At 43.9% G+C, this 22,536-nt stretch overlaps 1 protein-coding gene across 1 annotated transcript in view; it reads left to right on the top strand.

Annotated features, from left to right (window-relative positions):
- The window catches only part of PTPN14 (protein tyrosine phosphatase non-receptor type 14), a 395,238-nt gene that overhangs the window by 310,789 nt on the left and 61,913 nt on the right, over nt 1–22,536 (top strand). Inside the window, exons 12-13 of the mRNA XM_069233899.1 lie at nt 8,467–8,545; nt 9,962–11,451. Coding sequence (XP_069090000.1) covers nt 8,467–8,545; nt 9,962–11,451 — 1,569 coding nt within the window. The remainder of the gene's footprint in view (nt 1–8,466; nt 8,546–9,961; nt 11,452–22,536) is intronic.

A 22,536-nucleotide genomic window follows, 5' to 3' on the forward strand; every position in this document is an offset into this window, starting at 1 on the left:
GATGACAGCCACAGTAAGCTTTCGATAGTGCAGAAATCAGAAGCATAGATAATCAGATGAGTATAACCAGATCACAATACATTAAATGTTCTAAGATACAAGTTCAGCATAGCATCATGTCAGTCACGTCAGTTTGTCAGTCAAAATGAATACCTCGTCTAACCTCTAATTAGCATTAGCATGTTGGGCGTCATGCAAAACAATTTTGAACACCAATTTGGAAACATCTAACTAAGGTTTCTAAATAAAAAAAACATACAGCAGTTGGTACCTAGAAAGAAAGGCAAATAAAGAATTTTTTCATTAGCAACATATAATTACCCTCCTCTGATTAGGTCAGCATTCAGGATTAGTCTTCGTCTTCAGGACATCAGTTAGATCGCCGTCAGTCTATCTAAGTTTTAAAGCAAAGACACTCTCCTCATAAGGAAAAAAGTGTAGGGGCAGTCTAATGGGCAAGGATGGTTTTCTCTAAGTCTCAGGTCACCAAATAGAGTGACAGAGTTTCGAGATGCAATCGATATCATTCCCTACCTAATGTGTTCTATTTCCTGTGTCATGGGTTTTTATCCCTTTTTCGTAATTCATTCCCCCAAAATTCTATTGGTCAGTCAATACACCCTACCATTGTCAACCTATCAAATTATACATTAAGTAATGCATTTGTCATTTCTTGATATTAATTCGTCTTTTGATTGGTCTTCATAATCGACATTTCGTAGGTGGCATATCCGGGGTTACTTCACCATCTTGGCACACGTCTCAGGTTAAAAGTTCTCTTTCCCTCGTCTCGTTGTCCTTGGAAGTGTCCAATAATGTTTCAAAGCGCATAATTCTATATGAAAGCTACTAGCATGCGGATGGGAGAGTTGGGTGATGTTGCAAACTAATAAGGGAAAAGAACAATCGCTGGGTCATGGTCTTTTGCAAGTCAGCACACTGGAGAAACAGAAAAATATGCTTTAATATGAGAGTTACACAGCTAGTTCTCGACTCACGCTAACTTAGGATATATGGTTCCAATGAATGCAGTTTTATACGTGTTAATGTGCTCAGTTAGGCAAACTATAAACGATTATTTCTTACAGTCGACATTAGTTTATACATATGAACAATTCTCCATATTTATGAATACGCTTCAATGAATATTTTATTAATACAGCATTGTTAGACATAAGCATTTCACGTCTATAATATGTAATATTTAAACTACGCTCTCTCATTGGTTAATTGAAAAGCCAGATATTCAGCTTCTTGCAGAATTCTAGAAGAGAGGAGGAGGTTCTGATGTTGAATGGGAGGTCGTGCCACGCTTTTTGAGCGATGAAACATAATGCCCATTCTCCTGGTTCTTTGTATGCGTGGGATGTGTGCGAGTAGGAATCATGCAGAGCAGAGGTGACTGGGTAGTTGGTAGTAGGAAATGCAGCTTTTCAGGTATTAGGGGCCTAAGTTCTGTAATGGCTTGCATGTGTGTATTAGGAGTTCGAAATGAGTGTGTTTGTGTGTCTGGAGCCAGTGGAGCTTCTGGAGGTGTGATGTAAGTTATGTGTGGGAGGTTATGGATGGGTGTCAGGTTCTGGAGGGTTTGTAGTCTACTGGTGAGTTGCCTGGTGATCCCTGTGCAGAGGGTACTTCTGTAGTTCAACTTGTTGGTGACTATGGTGTGTGTGAGTGACTGTTTTTCTAGTGTTGCTTGGGATCCATTTGTGGATCTTCCTCAGCATCTTCAGGGACGTGAAGCAGGATGGAGTGACTGCATTGACTTGTGCTGTCTTGTCCAGTTTACTTTTGATGAGGATTCTGGAGTTCCCGGGGTGGTGTCTGGGTGTGGGTGTGGGTTCAAGCTCTGCCAGCCACCAGTTGGAATCTTCTGTGAGAGTTTAGTGCCAAGGTCACTACTTTTGCCTTGTCATTGAGTCCAAGAGAGTTGGCTTTCATCCAGTTAGCAACTTTAATCACACAGGCCTTGTTTCGTGTGTTGAGGGTCTTGTCCGATAGGGTAGAGTATAAATTGCATATTGTCGGCACAGGATAGGATGTTGATAGGTGCGCAGATGTTAGGCAGGGGGCTCACATGTGTTGAACAGGATGGGGCTGAACGATGAGCCTTGAGCCACTAGGTATCAGGCTGACAGCTTGTGTACGATTTGTTTAGAAGGAGCAGATGCAGCGGAGAGCAGGTCATTGGATGCCAATTTCATGCAGACCCCTGCGGAGGGTGGGGAGTGAAACAATGTCAAATGAGGTCCAGGAGAATGAGGACTGCTCTATTTTCTCTGTCAGCGATCATACATATGTTGTTTCTGGCAGCAATGAGTGCTGTTTCTGTACTGTGTTTGGGCCTGCTTGACATCGAGGAACTGGTAGTTGCTGAGGTGTTTGGTGAGGTGTGAGTTGATTAGTTTCTCTAAGACCTTTGCAAAGTATAGCCCAGTACTGGAGGAGGGAGATGGGTCTTTAGTTTGAAAGCATGGCTGGGTCAGCAGATTGTTTCTTGAGCAGGGGCGCATGACGTGGCAGATTTCCAGGTGTCTGGTAATGTGGCTGAGTTGATAGACTGCACTGATATTTATTCAAGAAAAAATTTGGCAGTACTTTCCAAGCCATGCCCTAAGTTCAGCTGGAAATAGCTTGGCTCTGATCCCAAAAATACAATATTCTAGGCAGGGACGGAGCCTTTTCCTTTCTAGCACCAAAGTTATGGAGCTGTCTTGTCAACCTTCTGTGGCTGGAAGGCAAGCATACATGATTCCGGAAGGGGTTATAAACTGTGTTTTTAAATAACTGTGATGATAGTGACGTAATGCTTTTTTAGGGAGCTGTTCACTCTTAATAAATGCGTTTCATTCATTCGAGTCCACAATTGGGGTTTCACCACTGAATCAGGGAACATAAAAACTTAGTGAGTATGCAAATTGTCACCGGGAAAAACAGTTTTCTGTTTTTTTTTTATAAAACTCATGGCTCAAGACACTGGCACTGTTAAAAGTGATACAATCACCCAAAGGCCACCAATTCTCAGAGAATTGCAGCAAGCAGACAAATGCACTTTGTTCCGTTCGTCATTCTAATGTATCTGACGTGCGAACAGAGGATTTGAAGCTCGGAAGAGGGGCGGAAGCAATGTCTCAAGAACATGTTTAATACACGTAATGGAGTACAATGTACACTGCACTCTAATGTGGTGGAAAATACTCATTCCCTAGGAGAAACTACACACCGCACTGCTGCCTTTTGTTGAATGTCCTCAAAATGTTTTTATGTTTGTCATCTGGGCCCATTTCCTCACCCGCCATATGCTTTAAAAGTGTATGCATCAGCCCCCCTTTGAATCAGCTAGCATTGACATCCCCACTTGAGGACCATTCAGTACCAGCTTCTCAAGATGACAAATCCCGAGGGAATTTTTCACTGGTGCTGCCCGTTTGGCACCCTTTTAGGGTCGAGCCTGCGTTGCATGCGATCGCGCATGCGTATCGCAGCGAGACGCTTTAGTTATTAGAAAAGGGCTTGGAGCCCTGTCGACGTCACGTCAGTGTGTTTCATTGGTTCGTGGGCTTGCCTATCAAAATCTGCTTGCTTTCATTAGTGGAAGGCATGCACAGGTCATGCCTTTTCCGGTGGCTAGCCCTCCTCGAGCGCATCGACCAAGTACAGAAAACATGCGAGGCTCGCTGTTTTCTGTCCGGCTCGTGGACTACTTTTTCTCTATTTTCCCAGCGCGATTTCGCTTGGCAGAAGTCGAGCGTTTTACACAGTTAATTTCACTTTTTCGGGTTAGGTACATAAAAGCACTTTTGCCGATAGATGAAAAGTCCGGTTAGGAGTTTACAACGCGATCAGCTGTAACATGAGCAAACGCGAGACCCGTTGCATTGCAAATGCTTGTTTACTTTTATTGGAGCCTGGGATTTTTTTTTTCACTACATAACATTCAAAATGCCAGTGCTTTCCTTTCACCTGCTTTTCTTTTTGCCTGCATTCGATTGCTTGCTTGTTTACATGAAGGGAAAGTCTTTATAAAAGTTCCAGTTATTTTCACAGCTGATCTTACAATGTTTTCCTGACCCACTCAGCCTTCCGATTCTTTAGTCCGACAATCCTTTGGCTGCTTGAATAGTAAAATGCAGCCAGGGTTCCTGGATGACCGCTTACAGACTTCCGCCACCGAAATCCATTGTAAGCAAATAATCAGCACACATTTCCATCAAGAACCTGAACATATCTTACTCTTCGTTAGGTGGACGAGTACAGCCATAGCAATCTCACCTGTTTCAACTCCTGCCACGCTAAGCTGGCCTCTAGCTCATTTTGAAGAAGAAAATAAAGCATCACAAAAAACATTAGTAATATTGTTAGTTCTAATGATAATTGTTATTACAACAAATTGTGTTTATACGATGCTTAGTACTTCAGGTTTCTAAGCCCTATATAGATGCTATTGTTAAATAGTGTAATTGTATTCATTTTATTGTCCTCGGAATGTTGAAATTCTGAACCTGCATTAATAAAATGCCAGTTTGTAACCTGCACATTGCACAAATGTCAGCAAGCTAAATCCATCTGCTCTTTTATACTGGCCTCCCAATCAAAATGGTTACTTTTCAAGCCTTTTTAGCATATCATGCCTGTGAGACACTTTAAAATCATGCATTTTGTTAGGTGCCTCACACCATAAATATTGTTTAGAGATGGCCCTGTGTTTCACTCACAGCTCTCTTCCTTCGTCTGTTGAAGCAGTCTTTAATACAAGTTCCATGTGTGTTATTGACATTAAGTTGGTGGCGCGCACTCAGTGTGGCACATGACTAGCTCATTTATAGGTTTCGCATGCACAGCTCTTGCGCCGTGCTTGTGAAATCTATTGTATTTAATATAAATCTTAAAAAGTACTGTGTTCACCCACATTGGTTTTGGAACTTGGAAGCGGCACACACTCAGAATCTTTCCAAAACATAACCACACTGATTTGTTAGCTAGTGCCCTGGAGCTATAAACAGCATCAAAGCCCATTTCCATTAGCCGATATGGGTTTTAATTTCTTCAAAGCAGCTTTTTTTTTTTAGATTGTTCGTCTCTTTTTCAATTAAGCCTCTTAAAAATAATGTATTTTATTGAGTGTGAATTGCATTAATGTAGCAGTTGTAACCTATGGCATCCCGGGTTTCGATTTGAAAATAAGTCATCAGTACAGTTTAGCAAAATCAAAGGAGATGCAAGTAGCGGTACCATGATGGATACAGTACATTCCTGGCTGCCTTGATCCGCTCATGCTTGAGCAGCCTGCCCTCTAGCGGATAGACCTGTGAAGCATCGGAAAATGTAAACTCAAAAGGAAAGGGCTGCCGGCCCTCATTGAAGATTTTCGATGTTGTGTCCTGTGTTTAAAGGGCATACGGTGGGCGCATGGGTGTTGTTACGCATACATGTTTACTGCTGTTAATAAGTACTAGTGATTTATTTATTTTTTGTTTAATATCTTGTTTGTTTGTTTTTTCAAATGACATGCCTTCGTTTGGTTTGATCTCTCTTTTTCGGTGTGCGCGCGCACGCTATAGCTTTTTCTACTAGGATCTTACCCGGTCTCCTTTTGTGCCTTCTGTTCTCTTTGGAATTCCCAGTTGTCTTATCCACTTCGTACGCTTGCTCTCTGTTATGTCTTTCATGCATACGTGCAGCTATCAAAATGAAGCTGCCACTAGCAGAGGTTGCGTCATTGAATCTTTTTACTTTCTTAAAAATGTTTTCGCAGATGCGACACCGATTGGGGAAAATCATTTTATTTTTCTTCGGATGCTATACACCATTGCCAGAATCTATTGGCAAAGTCAATAGGTCCCAAAGGCGAGACCCATTGGCTTTACCATTGCTTGTTGTAAATGGGCTGATGAGTGCAGCAGAGGTGTTACGCTCCCCCCGCGCCCTGCCTCCAGAATTACCGCTGAAAGTGCACTCCTCATCTTGTGAAATACCCCTGCACAAGGAGCAAGGGTATTCCAGTCATTGAATTGTCTAATTACATTGGAGGCAAAACACAGGTGATGAAATGTTTTACCACTTCGAGTTAGGACTGAGAGGAGCTGTGCCTGGTTCCTGTCGCAGAGTGGCGCCAGGTCAGAGGTCATGCTCATAATTGTAAAACAAAGACTGCTGCATTTTCCTGCTCCTCTTTCAGTGCTCTGCTGTTCAGGGTTTTACTCCAGTTGACTCGCTAAGTGGATAGTTACTTTATTTTCGCAACACAGTCCTGTGAAAAAAAGAGGAAGTGAGTCTCTGGTGCTGATGAGGGCACTTAGCGGACGCCACGGCCATGTTATTGCACGCCTGTGTGACCATGAGCTCGGTGAGAGTCTGTGAGTCCTCCACAGTTTCTGTTGCTGTGCTGGACACGGGCTCATTGCTGAACATTCTGCATCATAACAGTATCTTAACACCAGTGTAACCACAAGTGCACTCGACAGTGTCGAGGGTGGCCCTCCGGGAGAGACGCCTGTTCTAGTGCTAGAGGACCTGCGCATGTCTGAACGGTACATCAGGGTGCCCGCAGGACGATCCAGCCACTGGATTATTTATTCATGATTTTTATATAGCACGGACGTTACATAAAGGCACAAAAGCGCTTTACAATAAACAATGGTGCAGAGATACATGATTACAAACACAAACTAACAAGTCTTACAAATGCACAGCTTATATATTTGTGGGCTGTCTACATCACTGGAAGCAGCAGCTTGCCTAGAGATGCTCACATCGAGACGAGTAGATAAATCCATGATAAGGGACATTGTTGAGACTACACAAACTGTCTTTAGAGGAGGAGGGCTTTCAGTTCTTATTTGAAGACAGCCGTCGGAGTAGTGGTGCGTAGGTACAGAGGTGAGGAGTTCCATGTCCTGGCCGTGCTTCCTGAGAATGATTGTGCCATGAGTAGCTCCTTTTTAGAGGTTGGGGGTTCAGGTAGCAGTGTTTCAGCATCTTGCGATGGTCTGGTGTCCCTGCAGATCCAGTGGCATAACATGCCCCCCCACCTCCCCCAGTGCAGGGGCCCCTCAGCACAGCATCCGGCCTAAGTGATCCCGGAGGGGGGGGCAGGGGGGCTCCAGGTAGTGTGGAATGGATGTATGGAGGGCAGTCTTGTATAAAACCCTTGCTTCGATGGGCAGTCAACTGAGAGTAAGCAGGATCAGTGAGATATGATCATTTCTTTGAATGTAGGATAGATTTAAGAGGAGAGAGACTGGTCCTGGGGAGACCAGTCAGTAGAGAGATGCAGTAGGTGAGTCTTGAGAGCACCAATCCATTCATTCACTGGGAGGAAAACCTCGAGTGACAGAAGTATCTAGCATGCAGAGGCCATCACAATGAAATGATTGTTAATGAGATATGTAAAGGAGGAGAAAGTACATATCTGGTCTAAGCATGAACGTTTTATGGTTCTCTTTAACTCTACTTGGCTCTAAGCAAGCATACATCAGGGTCGATCGATACTCACTCCAGTCTGGTTCTTATAGTTCATGCAGCTACTAATCCTGTAGTTAGGAAACCCTTTAAAAACTGTTGTGGAAACCACATTGACACACAAGTGGTCCTGATCCTGGTTGTGGTGGAGGCGCTTGAATCTGATGATCCGGCCCCCACCTCGTTACAATTAGCAACTTTAAGGGCAGCACGAGAGAGGTGAAAAAGGTGTAAACATCCAGGGCACCAATGTTACAGAAAGCAACTTCAAGAGCAGCACTATACCGAAAAGCTTTTAAGCATCCAGGGCACAGTTGCTACAGGGGTCAGTACAACACTATAGCAATAGTACAGGTATCAGTGCAACACTATAGCATAGGTGAAAAAGGTCTGGGCATAAAGGGTCCCACTATTACAGGTACCAACTTCAGGTGCAATACTAAGTATAAGTGAAAAAGGTCTTAGCATCCAGCACCGCTGTTACAGGTACCAGCTTCAGGTGCAATACGATTGCATAGGTTAAAAACATCATAGCGTCTAGGGCACCACCGTTACAGGTATCAACTTCCAGCACAGCACTACACGTAGGTAAAAAAAAAAAGGCCTGAGTATCCAGGGTGCTATTATTACAGGTAAGCAACTTGAAGTGCAGCACAAAAAGGTCAGAGCCTATGTTTTCTGCTAATTTCAGCTTAGTTTTAAATTACCGAGTAGTCTATTTCATGTAATTTTCTGTTGAACAAAACATGAGTGACATTACTTTTTTATTTTTCTAAACTAGAAACCTACCAAACAACTGCTGGTTTTTGCATGGAAATATTAGCACTAAATCTGAGCCACAAGTCACTGTTCACATTTTTCTTGATTTAGGATGACATTGGGACTTTAGCAGAATGCTGCATGCATCCTATAGCTGCTACCCATTGGCTATGTGGTTGAAGCTGCTTTGTATTTCCAGTGTCTCACTTACTCTGTTGTATTTTGTCTTTCTTGCATTAATTTCAGGCTAGACAGCAGCCATTTATTCTCCCTCCTATGCATCCCCCGTCTGGAGACCATTACTCCGATCCACACACATCACAAGGTATTTAAAACTTAACCTACATGTACAGATATCATTCTGCCTCATCGTCTATAGCTCTTGGGGTGTCCTTTGAACTATCTCCCAGTCCTCCTGCCTTTTATGTGCAGACTCCTAGTTTTGATGTCATTTAATACTGACTGAGTTTCTTCTCCTGTTCTGTTTGCTTCCTCTTGCTCCATTTCTTCTCCTTGGTTTGCATTCCTTTCCGGCTCTGTAACTTTGTAATGTTATGTGAAATATTGTTTTAGAATATTTAGAAATATCTTTACGTTACATGTGACATAATTCTTGATAAAGGCAATCTCGTATATTGTTTTGTGTTTCTTGTATAGTTGATAAATTTCAGCGGGCCCTATTTTTATTTTATTAGAATATTTTTTCTGCCACTTAATGTTTCAGTCAGTGGGCAACATAAATCAAATACAACATAGACACTGACTCCCAGTAAGATTGAGGTTTATATCTAATGATTATGATAATAATGTCTTGGAGAAAAGCCTATGAATTTGCCAAAAATGTTGAAGCCCCTAGAAGCTGGCCTGATCCCTATGGGTCCACATCCACAATACTTATAGGACTTCTGTAGGTTTGAGAGAGCAGGAGTTCAATATAGTGCAGCCCTCATTAAAGTAGCATGAGTGCTATTATGTAGCCCTTTATCACTTGCCTCCCTCCCTTTAGCCTGCTATAATGAAGAGGCCACATTGAATGGTATGTGGTCGTTCTAAAGGCAAAAACCATTAAGAATTGAGAAGTATGTTTACAGTGTTTTACAATATTGCTCATAATAGTGATTTAAAAAACCTTGCATGGCCTTGTCTCCTGAACTACTGCACAAGAAACAGGCAAGGGAAATATTGTCCATCTGGTGTAATAATTAAAACACGAGTGGTTGGTGTGATTCAATAGAAATAAGTAATCGAAGCAAGAAAGTGAAAGAGTTTAGAATGCCCTCCACATAGGAATGAACAGTGCAAAACTGTGTGTTTTTTAAATCAGTGTTAAGTGATGATGACCCAGAACTGAATATAGACTTTGTGCTGTGTTTTTACAGATTAACAGGCACAGAAGGTCAGCTGCTTTTACATTCACCTTTAGTGGGGTGTCTAGCTGAGCTTTGAAGTCATTCCCATGGTTTGGCGTGTTCCCTTGGCATTTTTTTCTGACCCATAGGCATATAACATAATGCTTTTTGATGATCTGATCTATATCGGGCAAAAGCTATAACATATAGATGGTGATTACCCTGTGCCTAGCTGTTTACAGTTCCTTATTTGCATGGTTATTTGATTTTCCTTATGTTTCATTTCTAAATTTTTATATGTTCCTTGTACCCTCTGCCTCTTCAGTGAAATGTTGTGGTATTGGTTTATTGCACTTAATAATCAATTCTTTTATTTTTGTTTTGATATTCAGATAACATTTCTCATGGAAATGAGGACGCTTTCTACTTCAGATCTCAGTCAAGCTTGGACAGGTGTGCCCTTGAATTCAACTATGTTAACGGAACAGTGCCAAATGGAAGCGTGTGCAGCACCCACAGCATGAACTCACTCAACCGATCACAAAACTTCATTCAGGCTTCACCAATGTCTTCCAACCTCAGCATCCCAGGAAGTGACATCATGAGACCAGACTATATCCCCAGCCATAGGCATAGTGCAATCATTGTTCCTTCCTATAGACCCACGCCGGATTACGACACTGTTATGAGGCATATGAAAAGAGGAGTTATTTACATGGAAAGCAACAGCCAGTCTTTGAGGAATCTCAACATTGGAAACACAAATGCATATAAGCAACATGGGGACATGGTCTACAGTCAACCAGAGATGCAAGAAAGGCAGCCATATACGGCACAATATAACCACCAGGGTGGTTATATCTCAGCTGCACCTCAGTTTGAGCAAGTGAATCAGAGTAATGCTATGACAGACAAGACAGCTGCTAATTCCATATCCCATACAGTTAGTACCCCGGAACTCACAAACATGCAGGTGCACAGTAATCAGTGCCAAAGTACAGCACCTTTGTTAAGGGCCTTTGTTCCTAGGCCACTGACTCAATATCCACGTCCTCGCCCTGCCACCAGCACGCCTGACCTAGCAAGCCACTGTCAAAGGTATGTCAGTGGCAGTAGCCCAGATCTTGTGACCCGCAAAGTTCAGCTATCCGTTAAGACATTCCAGGAGGATAGCTCGCCTGTTGTTCATCAGTCCCTGCAAGAGGTGAGTGAGCCACTCATGACAGCCAAGCATCACCAATCTGTCAACAAAAGGCACAGCTTGGAAGTCATCAGCAGCATGGTACGTGGGATAGAGGCAATGACATTAAAGACTTTAAATGCACCTCTGCCACGCAGGAATACATTGCGAGATCAATTGCAGCCAGTAGACGCAATGCCAAAGCCCCATGTGATCCAGCAGCTTCCTCCCTGCAATCACAAAAAAACTTTTTCAGATGCTACCATGGTAATACACAGTAGCGGAAGTGAAGGGGAGGAGGAAAGTACAGAGCTTGTTTCTGAGATACCTGCCACCCATGGCCAGACTATGGAATACAGTGCTCAGTTAAAAGCGGCATTGGCTAGAATACCAAACAAACCCCCTCCTGATTATCCCGGACCAAGAAAAAGTATTAGCAATGGACCTTTAATGAATGAACAAGATAGGATAATGATGGCACTGATAAGGGCGGAGGCCAGGAGTCCGGGTCCATCCCATGCCATTGGTGTGACTCGACCTGAGCAAGTAACAGCAAATGGGCCCTCCCTTGGGCCATCACTTTCCGAACCAGACCTCACAAGTGTTAAAGAGCGGGTCAAAAAAGAACCAGTAAAAGAAAGACCTGTTTCGGAAATGTTTTCCCTGGAAGATAGTTTCGTAGAAAGAGAGATTCGTCTTAGAGTAAGTGTATTTGCTGTGCCAGAGGTACACCTTTTAATTCAATATTTCAAATTGAACTCACCCTGCCCTTTAAGGCTGAGTATGGTTTGATTGGACTTGTTTTATTTTGGTTTTGTGTATACTTTGATTATTAATTAATTGCAAATGTTAGCAAATTTACCATTTATATGTTTTGTGTTATGAAAGTTTGGTTATGCACTGTTTACATTTTTTCAGTACCAGTTGAAATAAAGGGTTGAGCATAGGACTGTATCAAGGATTACTTATGGGTTGTCTCTTACACTGGTAAGCCTTAGTAGCCTGAAAAGAGGAGTGATATATGCATCATATAGCTGCTACCGTTTGGCTTTGTGGTTGAAGCTGCCTTGGAATTCCAGTATCCAATCCCCTTACTTGGTTGCTTATAAAGTTGGCAAAAGTTAACTAAATCGTAGTAAAATTTTGCTTTCTTTTCCCCCATGCCATATGTTTTGTGGATTGGAGGTCGATGGATCTTCTTTGTGAAGGTGTATGCAGGACAGTACCCTGGGAAATCCCTGCTGACATGCACAACTTGAACAATTCAAAGGGTGTGAAAATTTCACATCTAGGAGATTTTGTTGTTTGTGAAATAAAATGGCTTCTTGAGTAACACATTCATAAGGAATTCTGCGAGGTCTGTAAAGATTGAGCCTTTTTTGGCAAATGTATTTTGGTTTTATTATTTCCAAGTGTGTTATGTAGCAGGGGATCTATCTTTAGGGCAGACAAGCACGTTATCTAGGTCAAGAAATTACACATCTAATGTAATTTCAGAGCATACATTAAAGACATCATGTTCTAAACTAACCGTCTTTGAGTAAGCCTGCTAATATTCAACACAGACATTAACATTTTTAGGACCCTACCATTTGTGATCCTGTAATACGTCCCCTCCATTAAACCAAATTTCCATACAACCATATAGCCAGTCACCCATTATCTTATATACGAAAGGTCAAATCTAATTTTTCAAGACCCCAAAAGTCACAATTTATGAAACATTATTATTCCAGAAAACCCTTGAGTTGACGTGAACTAGCATTCAAATAATTTTTTATATGAAACTGTTCATTTTTCAAAATGCCTAAGGTACTTGCCATTGAGCTTGATAACCCTGGCTACTTTTGCTTTATGAAATATGTAGACAGAACATCTAATTGTATTTCAGTATTTGTAGTACTCCATTGTAGGAAGTTGGCTCTGTGTATACTATCTCAAAGTGAGAGATAGTGTGCACAGAGTCCAAGGGTTCCCCTTAGAGGTTGATAGTGGCAATAATAGGTAAATCCAATGCTCTATTTTGTGGTAGTGTGGTCGAGTAGTAGGCTTATCAGAGGGTAGTGTTAAGCATTTGGTGCACACACACAGGCAATAAATGAGAATACACACTCAAAGACTTAACTCCAGGCCAATAGGTTTTTATATAGAAACATTTTATTTTTTTAATTTATTTTAGAACCACAAGATTCAGAATTCAAGTAAGTACATAAATTGTAAGGTACTTGGCATAGGCAAGTATGGAACTTTGAATTAAAACAATAATGTACACACTTTTGGCAAAAATGATAATAAGCTATTTTAAAAGTGGGCACTGCAAAAACCAACAGTTCCTTGGGGAGGTAAGTAATAGTTAGTTTTTCAGGTAATTAAAGCACTTACAAGTTCAGTCTCCTGGGCATAGGCAGCCCACCGTTGGGGGTTCAAGTCAACCCAAACACCTAGCACCAGCAACACAGGGCCAGTCAGGTGCAGCGGTCAAAGTAGGACCCAAAATAGCATAGGCGCCTATGGAGACCAGGGGTGCTCTGGTTCCAGTCTGCAAGCAGGGAAGTACCTGCGTCCTTGGGGAACAGACCAGGTGGGGGGTTTGTAGAGCACTAGAGGGGTGGGGGGGTCACAAACAGCCACACAACATACACCCTCAGCGGCACAGGGGAGTCCGGGTGCAGGGTGTGAAGTAGGTGTCGGGTTTTAGGTAGAAATCAATGGAGAGACCCGGGGGTCACTCTGGCAATGCAGGCAGGGCACAGGGGGGCTTCTCGGGCCAGCCACCATCTGGGCAAGTGTGAGGGCTGCCTGCAGGTCGCTCCTGCACCAGTAGTTGGTTTCTCTCGGGCCTTGGGGCTACGGGTGCAGTGCTTCTTCCGGGTGTCAGGTTCCTTTGTTTCTGGCAGTCGCGGTCAGGGGGAGCCTCTGGATCCTCTATGCAGTCGTCGCTGTGGGGGTGCAGGGAGGTCGACTCAGGGTGTTCACGTCGATGAAGTTACCTGGGGGTCCAGCCTGCAGTGTTGGTTCTTCTGTACACGAGCCAGGGGCGTCGGGTGCAGAGTGTTGGAGACTCACGCTTCCGGAGTGAGGCTGGAGACCTTTTAAAGATGGTTTCTTTGTTGCTGTTTTGGACAGAGCCGCTGTCTACAGGAGGTTCTTGGTCCTTTGGGTGCAGGTCAGTCCTCTGAGTCTTCAGAGGACGCTGGTCCTGCTGGATGCGTCGCTGCGCAGGTTCTTTGAGTCTGGAGACAGGCCAATAGGGCTGGGATCAAGTCAGTTGTCGTCTCCGTCGTCTCTGCGGGGCTTTCAGGTCACCAGTCCTTCTTGTTGTAGGTCGTCAGGAATCTGATTTCCTGGGTTCAGGGTCACCCCTAAATACTCAATTTAGGGGTGTGTTTAGGTTTGGGGGGCAGTAGCCAATGGCTACTGTCCTTGAGTGTGGCTACACCCTCTTTGTGCATATCCCTAATCCTAGTGGGGGGAATCTTCCAAAGCAAGATGGAGGATTTCCTAAGGCAGGGGTCACCTCAGCTCAGGACACCTTAGGGGCTGTCCTGGCTGGAGGGTTACTCCTCCTTGTTTTTCTTATTATCTCCTCCGGACTTGCCACCAAAAGTGGGGGCTGTGTCCGGGGGTCGGGCATCTCCACTAGATGGAGTGCCCTGGGGCGCTGTAACACCAGGCTTGAGCCTTTGAGGCTCACCGCCAGGTGTTACAGTTCCTGCAGGGGCAGGTGTGAAGCACCTCCACCCAGTACAGGCTTTGTTCCTGGCCACAGAGTGACAAAGGCACTCACCCCATGTGGCCAGAAACCCGTCTGGGTGTGGCAGGCTAGCAGAAACTGGTCAGCCTAGCACTAGTAGTTGGACTGGTATACAGTGGGCATCTCTAAGATGCCCTCTGTGTGCATTTCTCAATAAATCCCACACTGGCATCAGTGTGGATTTATTGTGCTGAGAAGTTTGATACCAAACTTCCCAGTATTCAGTGTAGCCATTATGGAACTGTGGAGTTTGTATTTGACAAACTCCCAGACCATATACTCTTTATGGCTACCCTGGACTTACAATGTCTAGGAATTGGCTTATACACTGTAGGGGCATAGTGCTCATGCAACTATGCCCTCACCTGTGGTATAGTGCACCCTGCCTTAGGGCTGTAAGGCCTGCTAGAGGGGTGACTTACCTATGCCACAGGCAGTGGGTTGTGGGCATGGCACTCTGAGGAGAGTGCCATGTCGACTTAGTCTTTTTCTCCCCACCAGCACACATAAGCTATGAAGCAGTGTACATGTGCTGAGTGAGGGGTCCCCAGGGTGGCATAATACATGCTGCAGCCCTTAGAGACCTTCCTTGGCCACAGGGCCCTTGGTACCAGTGGTACCCTTTACAAGGGACTTATCTCTGTGCCAGGGCTGTGCCAATTATGGAGACAAAGGTACAGTTTAGGTAAAGAACACTGGTGCTGGAGCCTGGTTAGCAGGGTCCCAGCACACTTTCAATCATAACTAGCATCAACAAAAGCCAAAAAGTTATGGGGTAACCATGCCAACAGTGGTATTTTCCTACATCCATTATACTTTCAAAATGGTTTGCCAAAAACATCAAGTTTCAGATGCATAAACAGACCTGCCCAAAAGGACTTGAGTTGAGATTTTCATGAGGAGTAACATATTTTGCCTACATTACAAGACTAAGAGTTTTTATTCTGGCTATGATTGTGTAGCTGTTTCTCAGAAGCTCCGTTGATGTTAGTTATATTTATTAAAGCATGCGAATACAGCGTTCAGCATGCAAGGGATAAGAAATTGAAATCCAAGTTGCAACTCCACCTTAAACCGAGGCAACTATTGGAGAGGAGCCAGCTCTACCGGGGCAATTAGAGTTGAGTGAGAGTGTTGCAGGGTGTGTGTGTGTATATATATCACTAAAAATGCACAAGACCATAGAAATTCAGCAGTTATAGTTATCTGAAGTAACTCACGCTCCTGCCGTGCAGTTTTCTCATCACTAATTTCACTGCAACTGTTGCAGTGATATTATCAGTGATTTCATAGAAGAATTCATGATTGATGTAATATATGGCGTAATTATCAGTGCATGGTGAGAGTGCGAGTTATAGTTACCATAGGCATGAGTTATAGTAACTTCAGATAACTATACCTGCTGAATTTCTATGGTTTTGTGTGCATCCCTGTAACTTTTGTTTTTCTTAGTGAATGTCTAAGGTTTTTTAATGCTATTACCTAACTATAATGCCCCTGCAACCTTTGTTTTTTTAGTGAATTTCACTGTTCTTTAATATAAATTTTACTACAATGTGCAAGTGGGTGTGTGAGTGGCTGTATGGGTGTGTGAATGGGCGTGTGAGTGATTGTGTGAGTGGTTTTGTGGGTTTGTGAGTGTTAATGGGTCTGTGAGTGGCTTTGTGGGTTTGCAAGTGGGTGTTGTGTTTTTTTTGTTTTTGATTGTGTGAATAGATGTGTGAGTGGGTATGAGTGGCTTTGTGGGTATGTGAGTGGGTGTGGTAGAGGTTTTGTGTGTCTCAGAGTGGGATTGCTTGTTAGTGGCTGTGTTGGTCTCTGAGTGGGTGTGGTAGTGGTTTTGTGGGTGTACGAGTGTGTAAATGGGTGTGTAATTGGCTGTGTGGGTCTAATTGTGTGTTTTATTAATGGGTGTGTGAGTGGCTGTGTGGATCTGTGAGTGAGTGTGGTAGCAGTTTTGTGGGTCTGTGAGTGAGTGAGTGTGAATAGGTGTGCGAGTGGCTGTGTGGGTCTTAGTGGTGTGTGATTGGCTGTGTGGGTCAGTGAGTGGGCGTGGTAGTGGTTTTGCGGGTCTGTGGGTATGTTTGTGTGAATGTGTGTGTGAGTGGCTCTTTGGGTCTGCGAGTGGGAATGGGGGAAGGTTTGTGGTCTGAGTGGGTGTATGAGTGGTGTTGTGGGTCTGTGAGTGGGTTTGGCAGATGTTTTGTGGATCTGTGGGTGGGTGTATAAGTGTGTGAATGAGTGTGAGTGGCAGTGTGGGTCTGTGACTGCTTGGTAGTGGTTTTGTGGGTCTGTGAGTGTGTGTGTGAATGGGTGCTAGTGGATGTATGAGTGGCTGCGTGGGTCTGTGAGTCTGTGCGTGAATGGATGTGGTAGTGGGGTGTGAGTTGCGGTATGGGTCTGTGGGTGTGGTAGTGGTTTTGTGAGGATTTGAGTGGGTTTGTATTTAGGCGGATAGGCGGATCTTCCTGCACCTCAAAAACAAAATATTTCTTTCCCATGCAGGGGTCCCTCACAGACTCCTCCATCAGTCCCATTGGGTCAGGGCTCCTTCCTCCTGGTACCAAGTTCCAATGCACAAAATGTCAGCTGCTGCTTTCCCCTCAGGTAGTGGCCAGCCGATCACGGCATTGCTGCTGGTGTGTGGGTCTGCAAAACAATATCTATCTATCTATCTATCTATCTATCTATCTATCTATCTATCTATCTATCTATCTATCTATCTATCTATCTTTCTATCTACAGGGAGTGCAGAATTATTAGGCAAGTTGTATTTTTGAGGATTAATTTTATTATTGAACAACAACCATGTTCTCAATGAACCCAAAAAACTAATTAATATCAAAGCTGAATATTTTTGGAAGTAGTTTTTAGTTTGTTTTTAGTTTTAGCTATGTTAGGGGGATATCTGTGTGTGCAGGTGACTATTACTGTGCATAATTATTAGGCAACTTAACAAAAAAAATATATATACCCATTTCAATTATTTATTATTACCAGTGAAACCAATATAACATCTCAACATTCACAAATATACATTTCTGACATTCAAAAACAAAACAAAAACAAATCAGTGACCAATATAGCCACCTTTCTTTGCAAGGACACTCAAAAGCCTGCCATCCATGGATTCTGTCAGTGTTTTGATCTGTTCACCATCAACATTGCGTGCAGCAGCAACCACAGCTTCCCAGACACTGTTCAGAGAGGTGTACTGTTTTCCCTCCTTGTAAATCTCACATTTGATGATGGACCACAGGTTCTCAATGGGGTTCAGATCAGGTGAACAAGGAGGCCATGTCATTAGATTTCCTTCTTTTATACCCTTTCTTGCCAGCCACGCTGTGGAGTACTTGGACGCGTGTGATGGAGCATTGTCCTGCATGAAAATCATGTTTTTCTTGAAGGATGCAGACTTCTTCCTGTACCACTGCTTGAAGAAGGTGTCTTCCAGGAACTGGCAGTAGGACTGGGAGTTGAGCTTGACTCCAACCTCAACCTGAAAAGGCCCCACAAGCTCATCTTTGATGATACCAGCCCAAACCAGTACTCCACCTCCACCTTGCTGGCGTCTGAGTCGGACTGGAGCTCACTGCCCTTTACCAATCCAGCCACGGGCCCATCCATCTGGCCCATCAAGACTCACTCTCATTTCATCAGTCCATAGAACCTTAGAAAAATCAGTCTTGAGATATTTATTGGCCCAGTCTTGACGTTTCAGCTTGTGTGTCTTGTTCAGTGGTGGTCGTCTTTCAGCCTTTCTTACCTTGGCCATGTCTCTGAGTATTGCACACCTTGTGCTTTTGAGCACTCCAGTGATGTTGCAGCTCTGAAATATGGCCAAACTGGTGGCAAGTGGCATCGTGGCAGCTGCACGCTTGACTTTTCTCAGTTCATGGGCAGTTATTTTGCGCCTTGGTTTTTCCACACGCGTCTTGCGACCCTGTTGACTATTTTGAATGAAACGCTTGATTGTTCGATGATCACGCTTCAGAAGCTTTGCAATTTTAAGAGTGCTGCATCCCTCTGCAAGATATCTCACTATTTTTGACTTTTCTGAGCCTGTCAAGTCCTTCTTTTGACCCATTTTGCCAAAGGAAAGGAAGTTGCCTAATAATTATGCACACCTGATATAGGGTGTTGATGTCATTAGACCACACCCCTTCTCATTACAGAGATGCACATCACCTAATATGCTTAATTGGTAGTAGGCTTTCGAGCCTATACAGCTTGGAGTAAGACAACATGCATAAAGAGGATGATGTGGTCAAAATACTCATTTGCCTAATAATTCTGCACTCCCTGTATATGTATATGTACATTACCTAGTGGAGGTCTCCACTAGGTAGTTATTGCTAGGACCTAGTTACTGCCTATAACTTTAACGCTGCTTGACAAATTTACACAAAGTTTTCAAAACATACACTTTGCTAAGTTCAGCTTCTGTCTTGAAAGTTTTGGGGTGATCTGTCAAGTGGGGGCTGAGAAAAAAGGGAGGTCCCAAAACGCATTTTCCCCATTTATTTTTCTATAGGACCTTTGGACATGCCTACAGCCTGAACCACTGAATGGAATTACACCAAATTTGGCACAAAGCTAGGTTCTGTTATGCAGATCACACTTATTGTGATTTGGTGCAAATCCGTTCAGTAGTTTTAGAGAAATTTAAGGCAAACAAATATAGATATACAGGGACTCTGGTCCAACTGTCCCCGTGCTGATATCTGATTGGCTGGCAACACTGAAGCCGAGTCCCAGAAAAATGAAGAAAAGGGGTCAGGGCAGGGTCACCCTGACCCCTTAGCTCTAGTGCTGTGGTACCTGAGGGACCCCGCAAGGGGTTAAAAATCATTTTTTTTTTTTTTTAAATCAGAAAAATCAACGGATGGATCAGCAAGTTTTTCCAAGATGTAAAAAAATCTGGTGTCCATGCTTTTTTTATTTTTTATTTTGCTGTGTGTGGGCCAGGTCCTGGGGGCATTATAGAGGAGGGAGGCACCTGCCCCCGCCCCCTCCTTGGGCTTTAATAAGCCCCAGAGACTGCCACCTCCCCGGGGCAAATGTGCAAATAAGAGTAGGGAGGGGGGACCACCACCCCGGGGCAAAAATGTTTTAAAGTAAGTAGGAGATGCATAATGGCCTCCCACACAGCCCCGTGGACCACCACCTCCCCAGGGCTATCCATTTAATTAATGTGGGGGGGCCTGTGCCCCCGTGCCCTGGGGACCACCTCCTCCCCTCCAGGGCTACACTTTATTTGGAGGGGGAGCCGCGTGGCCACCCGCTGCCCTGGGGACCACCACCCCAGGTGCAAATCTTTAAAAAAAGAAAGAGGGTCCCTATGGGACCCCCATGCCCCAGGGACCACCATCCCGGGGCTATTCTCATTGGAGGGGTGGCTGCGCGGCCCCCCTCTTGGAGCCACTGATGGCCCTGTGGACTGTCACCCCCCAGGGCCGTATGTTCCGGGGGTGCCAACCCATGGGATATAGCTGTTTGCTGTGGCTTGGCTGTAGTGCTGCAGCTGCAGCCAAGCCACAGCAAACATTCTGCTGTTTGACAGCGGAACCATTAAAGCAGGTCCTGCTGTCAAAAAGCAGAGTTTTTATATAGGGGTTTGGCCACAGACCCTTTGGCTAACTGCCGCTGTGCACGGTCTAAGGCTGTGCTTGGCGGTGGTTGGATTAACATATAGTAATGAAAATTACTATACGTTAAAAAAACCATAGAAATTCACTGAAAAAAACAAAGGTTACAGGGTCATTACAGTTAGGCTCACATTTTAAACGTGGAAAACATTATAAATTTGTCAGTGATAGTTAACTCATCTAACTATAACTCGTACCCTAAGGCAGCTACAACTCACGCCCTCGCCATGCACTGGTTATTACCCACAAATGATGGCACTTATAACGTCTTTGATTACATTATTGATAATATAAATGTAATATTTGCAGTAAAATATTTGACGAAAAAACTGTGTATGGGGGAGGGCGCAAGCTATAGTTACCATAGGACACTAATTATAGTTATTTGAGATAACGCTGACTATAACTATGTATTCATTGAAAAAAGACAAAGCTTACAGGGACGTTATAGTTAGGAAATAAAATCTTTTAAAAACATATAAATTCACTTGACATAGTCTCACACAAGTTGAAACGCGTCAGCCTTTTGAATAAACTTTTTCATCCCTGGGAGTGTGAGTATTGTTTTGGTGATGGTGACACAGCATTGCTTGGGATTTATGGTGGGTTCTGCCCCCACTGCTCTGCACCGGCCTTATATATATATATATATATATATATATATATATATATATATATATATATATATATATATATATATATATATATATATAGATAGATAGATAGATAGATAGATATATATAGCCAGTTTTTGTAGTTTTGTGTGTGTAAAATCCGAACCTAACTATAACGGCCCTTTAACCTTAGTTTTTTTAGTGAATTTCTAAGCTTTTCTTTTATTCTATTTCCTATCTATAACGTTGCTTTAGCCTTTGTTTTTTTAGTGCATTTCTATGTTTTTTTAACGTTAAGTAAGGTGCCCATCACAATGCACGGTGGGGGACGGTGGTTGGGATTGGATACAGGGCCTAGCCTGGCAATGTGCTGCCCCCAACCAGGCTTGCTGCTCCTGCTCCGCCTCCTCCTTGCCATCCATTGTCCAAGTCCATGCCCCGCTCACTCATTACAGTCCTGTGTGGCTGTTGTTCTGCCACTGCCCTTCCCTCCTGCTCTGAACAGTTAGCTTGCGGCCCCATCCACCTCCTCTCTACCCTCTGTTATCCGAGTCCATACACCAGCTCTCTCACTCCTGCCCTGCATGGTCCAATGTGCCGCCACTACCCTCCATTTAGCTTGTTGTGTTTGCCCACTCCTTTTGCCCGCTGTTGCACTATTCTATGGCCCATTATTGCTCGTCTGCTTAGCCTTTGTGCTTAACTTTCTGGCCCTACCCTACTTCCCCTGTCCTCTGATGTCTGTGTGCATGCCCCTGCTTCCTTCTTTTTTTTTTTTTAAACACATTTTATTATTAGTTTTGTGTTATACATCAGAATGTAACAGTGCTTTGCATGCACCTCTAGAAACAAAACAGTTATGTAAGACATATATAATGAGAACTGAAACTCCCCATACCACCCCCCCGGTACATTTCTCAGTTTATGAATTTTTCCCCCCTCCTTCCTGTGGAGTTCTAACAATATAGGGCATTCTATTCCTACACTCTTCTGTTTCCATTAACCCTTTTGTGACTCTGGAGTGTTGTCCTGGCTCTCATCTCTCCTTCCTTTACTGGCAGTATACTCCGGGGCCTAGGTTTTTCCCACAGGTTCAGTTTTATGCCTATCCCGTCGCCCACCTCCCACCCCCATATCTTCTCGTATTTCTTTTCTTTGCCTCGATCTCTATATATTTCCTTTTCAAGTATATAGCATCTGTCCATGTCCTCCCACCATTTGTTATGACCTAGTGCCATCCTGCTCCCGTCTTTTTTGCCCACCGTGTTCCATGGATCTGTCACTGTCCCTCTTATTTACTCCAAGGGTTCTGTTGAACTGCCACTGAGCCTCCCACCTGCCTAGCATGGTCAGATGGTCATATGGCTGCTGCCTGTCTCTGCATCGTCCACCCTGCCTGTCCAGTTTCCATGCCCTATCCCCTTCCGCCTGTCATCCATGGTTCATTTTGATGCCTACCTCACTTCTGTCCTCTATGCTCTATTGTTCTGCAACTCCTCCTCCTGCCTACCCTGCATGGTCTGTTGTGAAGCCCCTTCCCTTGCCCTCTCGTCTGTATCCAGCCCCTACCCCTCCCTTCTGTCCCTCATGGTTCTTTGTGCATGTCCCTGCCCCTCCCTCTTGCCCACCAAGGTGGTTGTGCTGCCACAGCCCCTCCTCTCCCATCTACCCAGTGTGATCATCTTGCTGCCCCTGAACCCCTTCTACCTTCCTTCCGTTGTCTGTGTGTGTGCCATTATAGTCTCACTGTTGCCCTGTTGTGTTTTCAGTA

The sequence above is a fragment of the Pleurodeles waltl genome, chromosome 5, assembly GCF_031143425.1.
Source record: "Pleurodeles waltl isolate 20211129_DDA chromosome 5, aPleWal1.hap1.20221129, whole genome shotgun sequence".
In the NCBI taxonomy this organism is placed as follows: Eukaryota; Metazoa; Chordata; class Amphibia; order Caudata; family Salamandridae; genus Pleurodeles; species Pleurodeles waltl.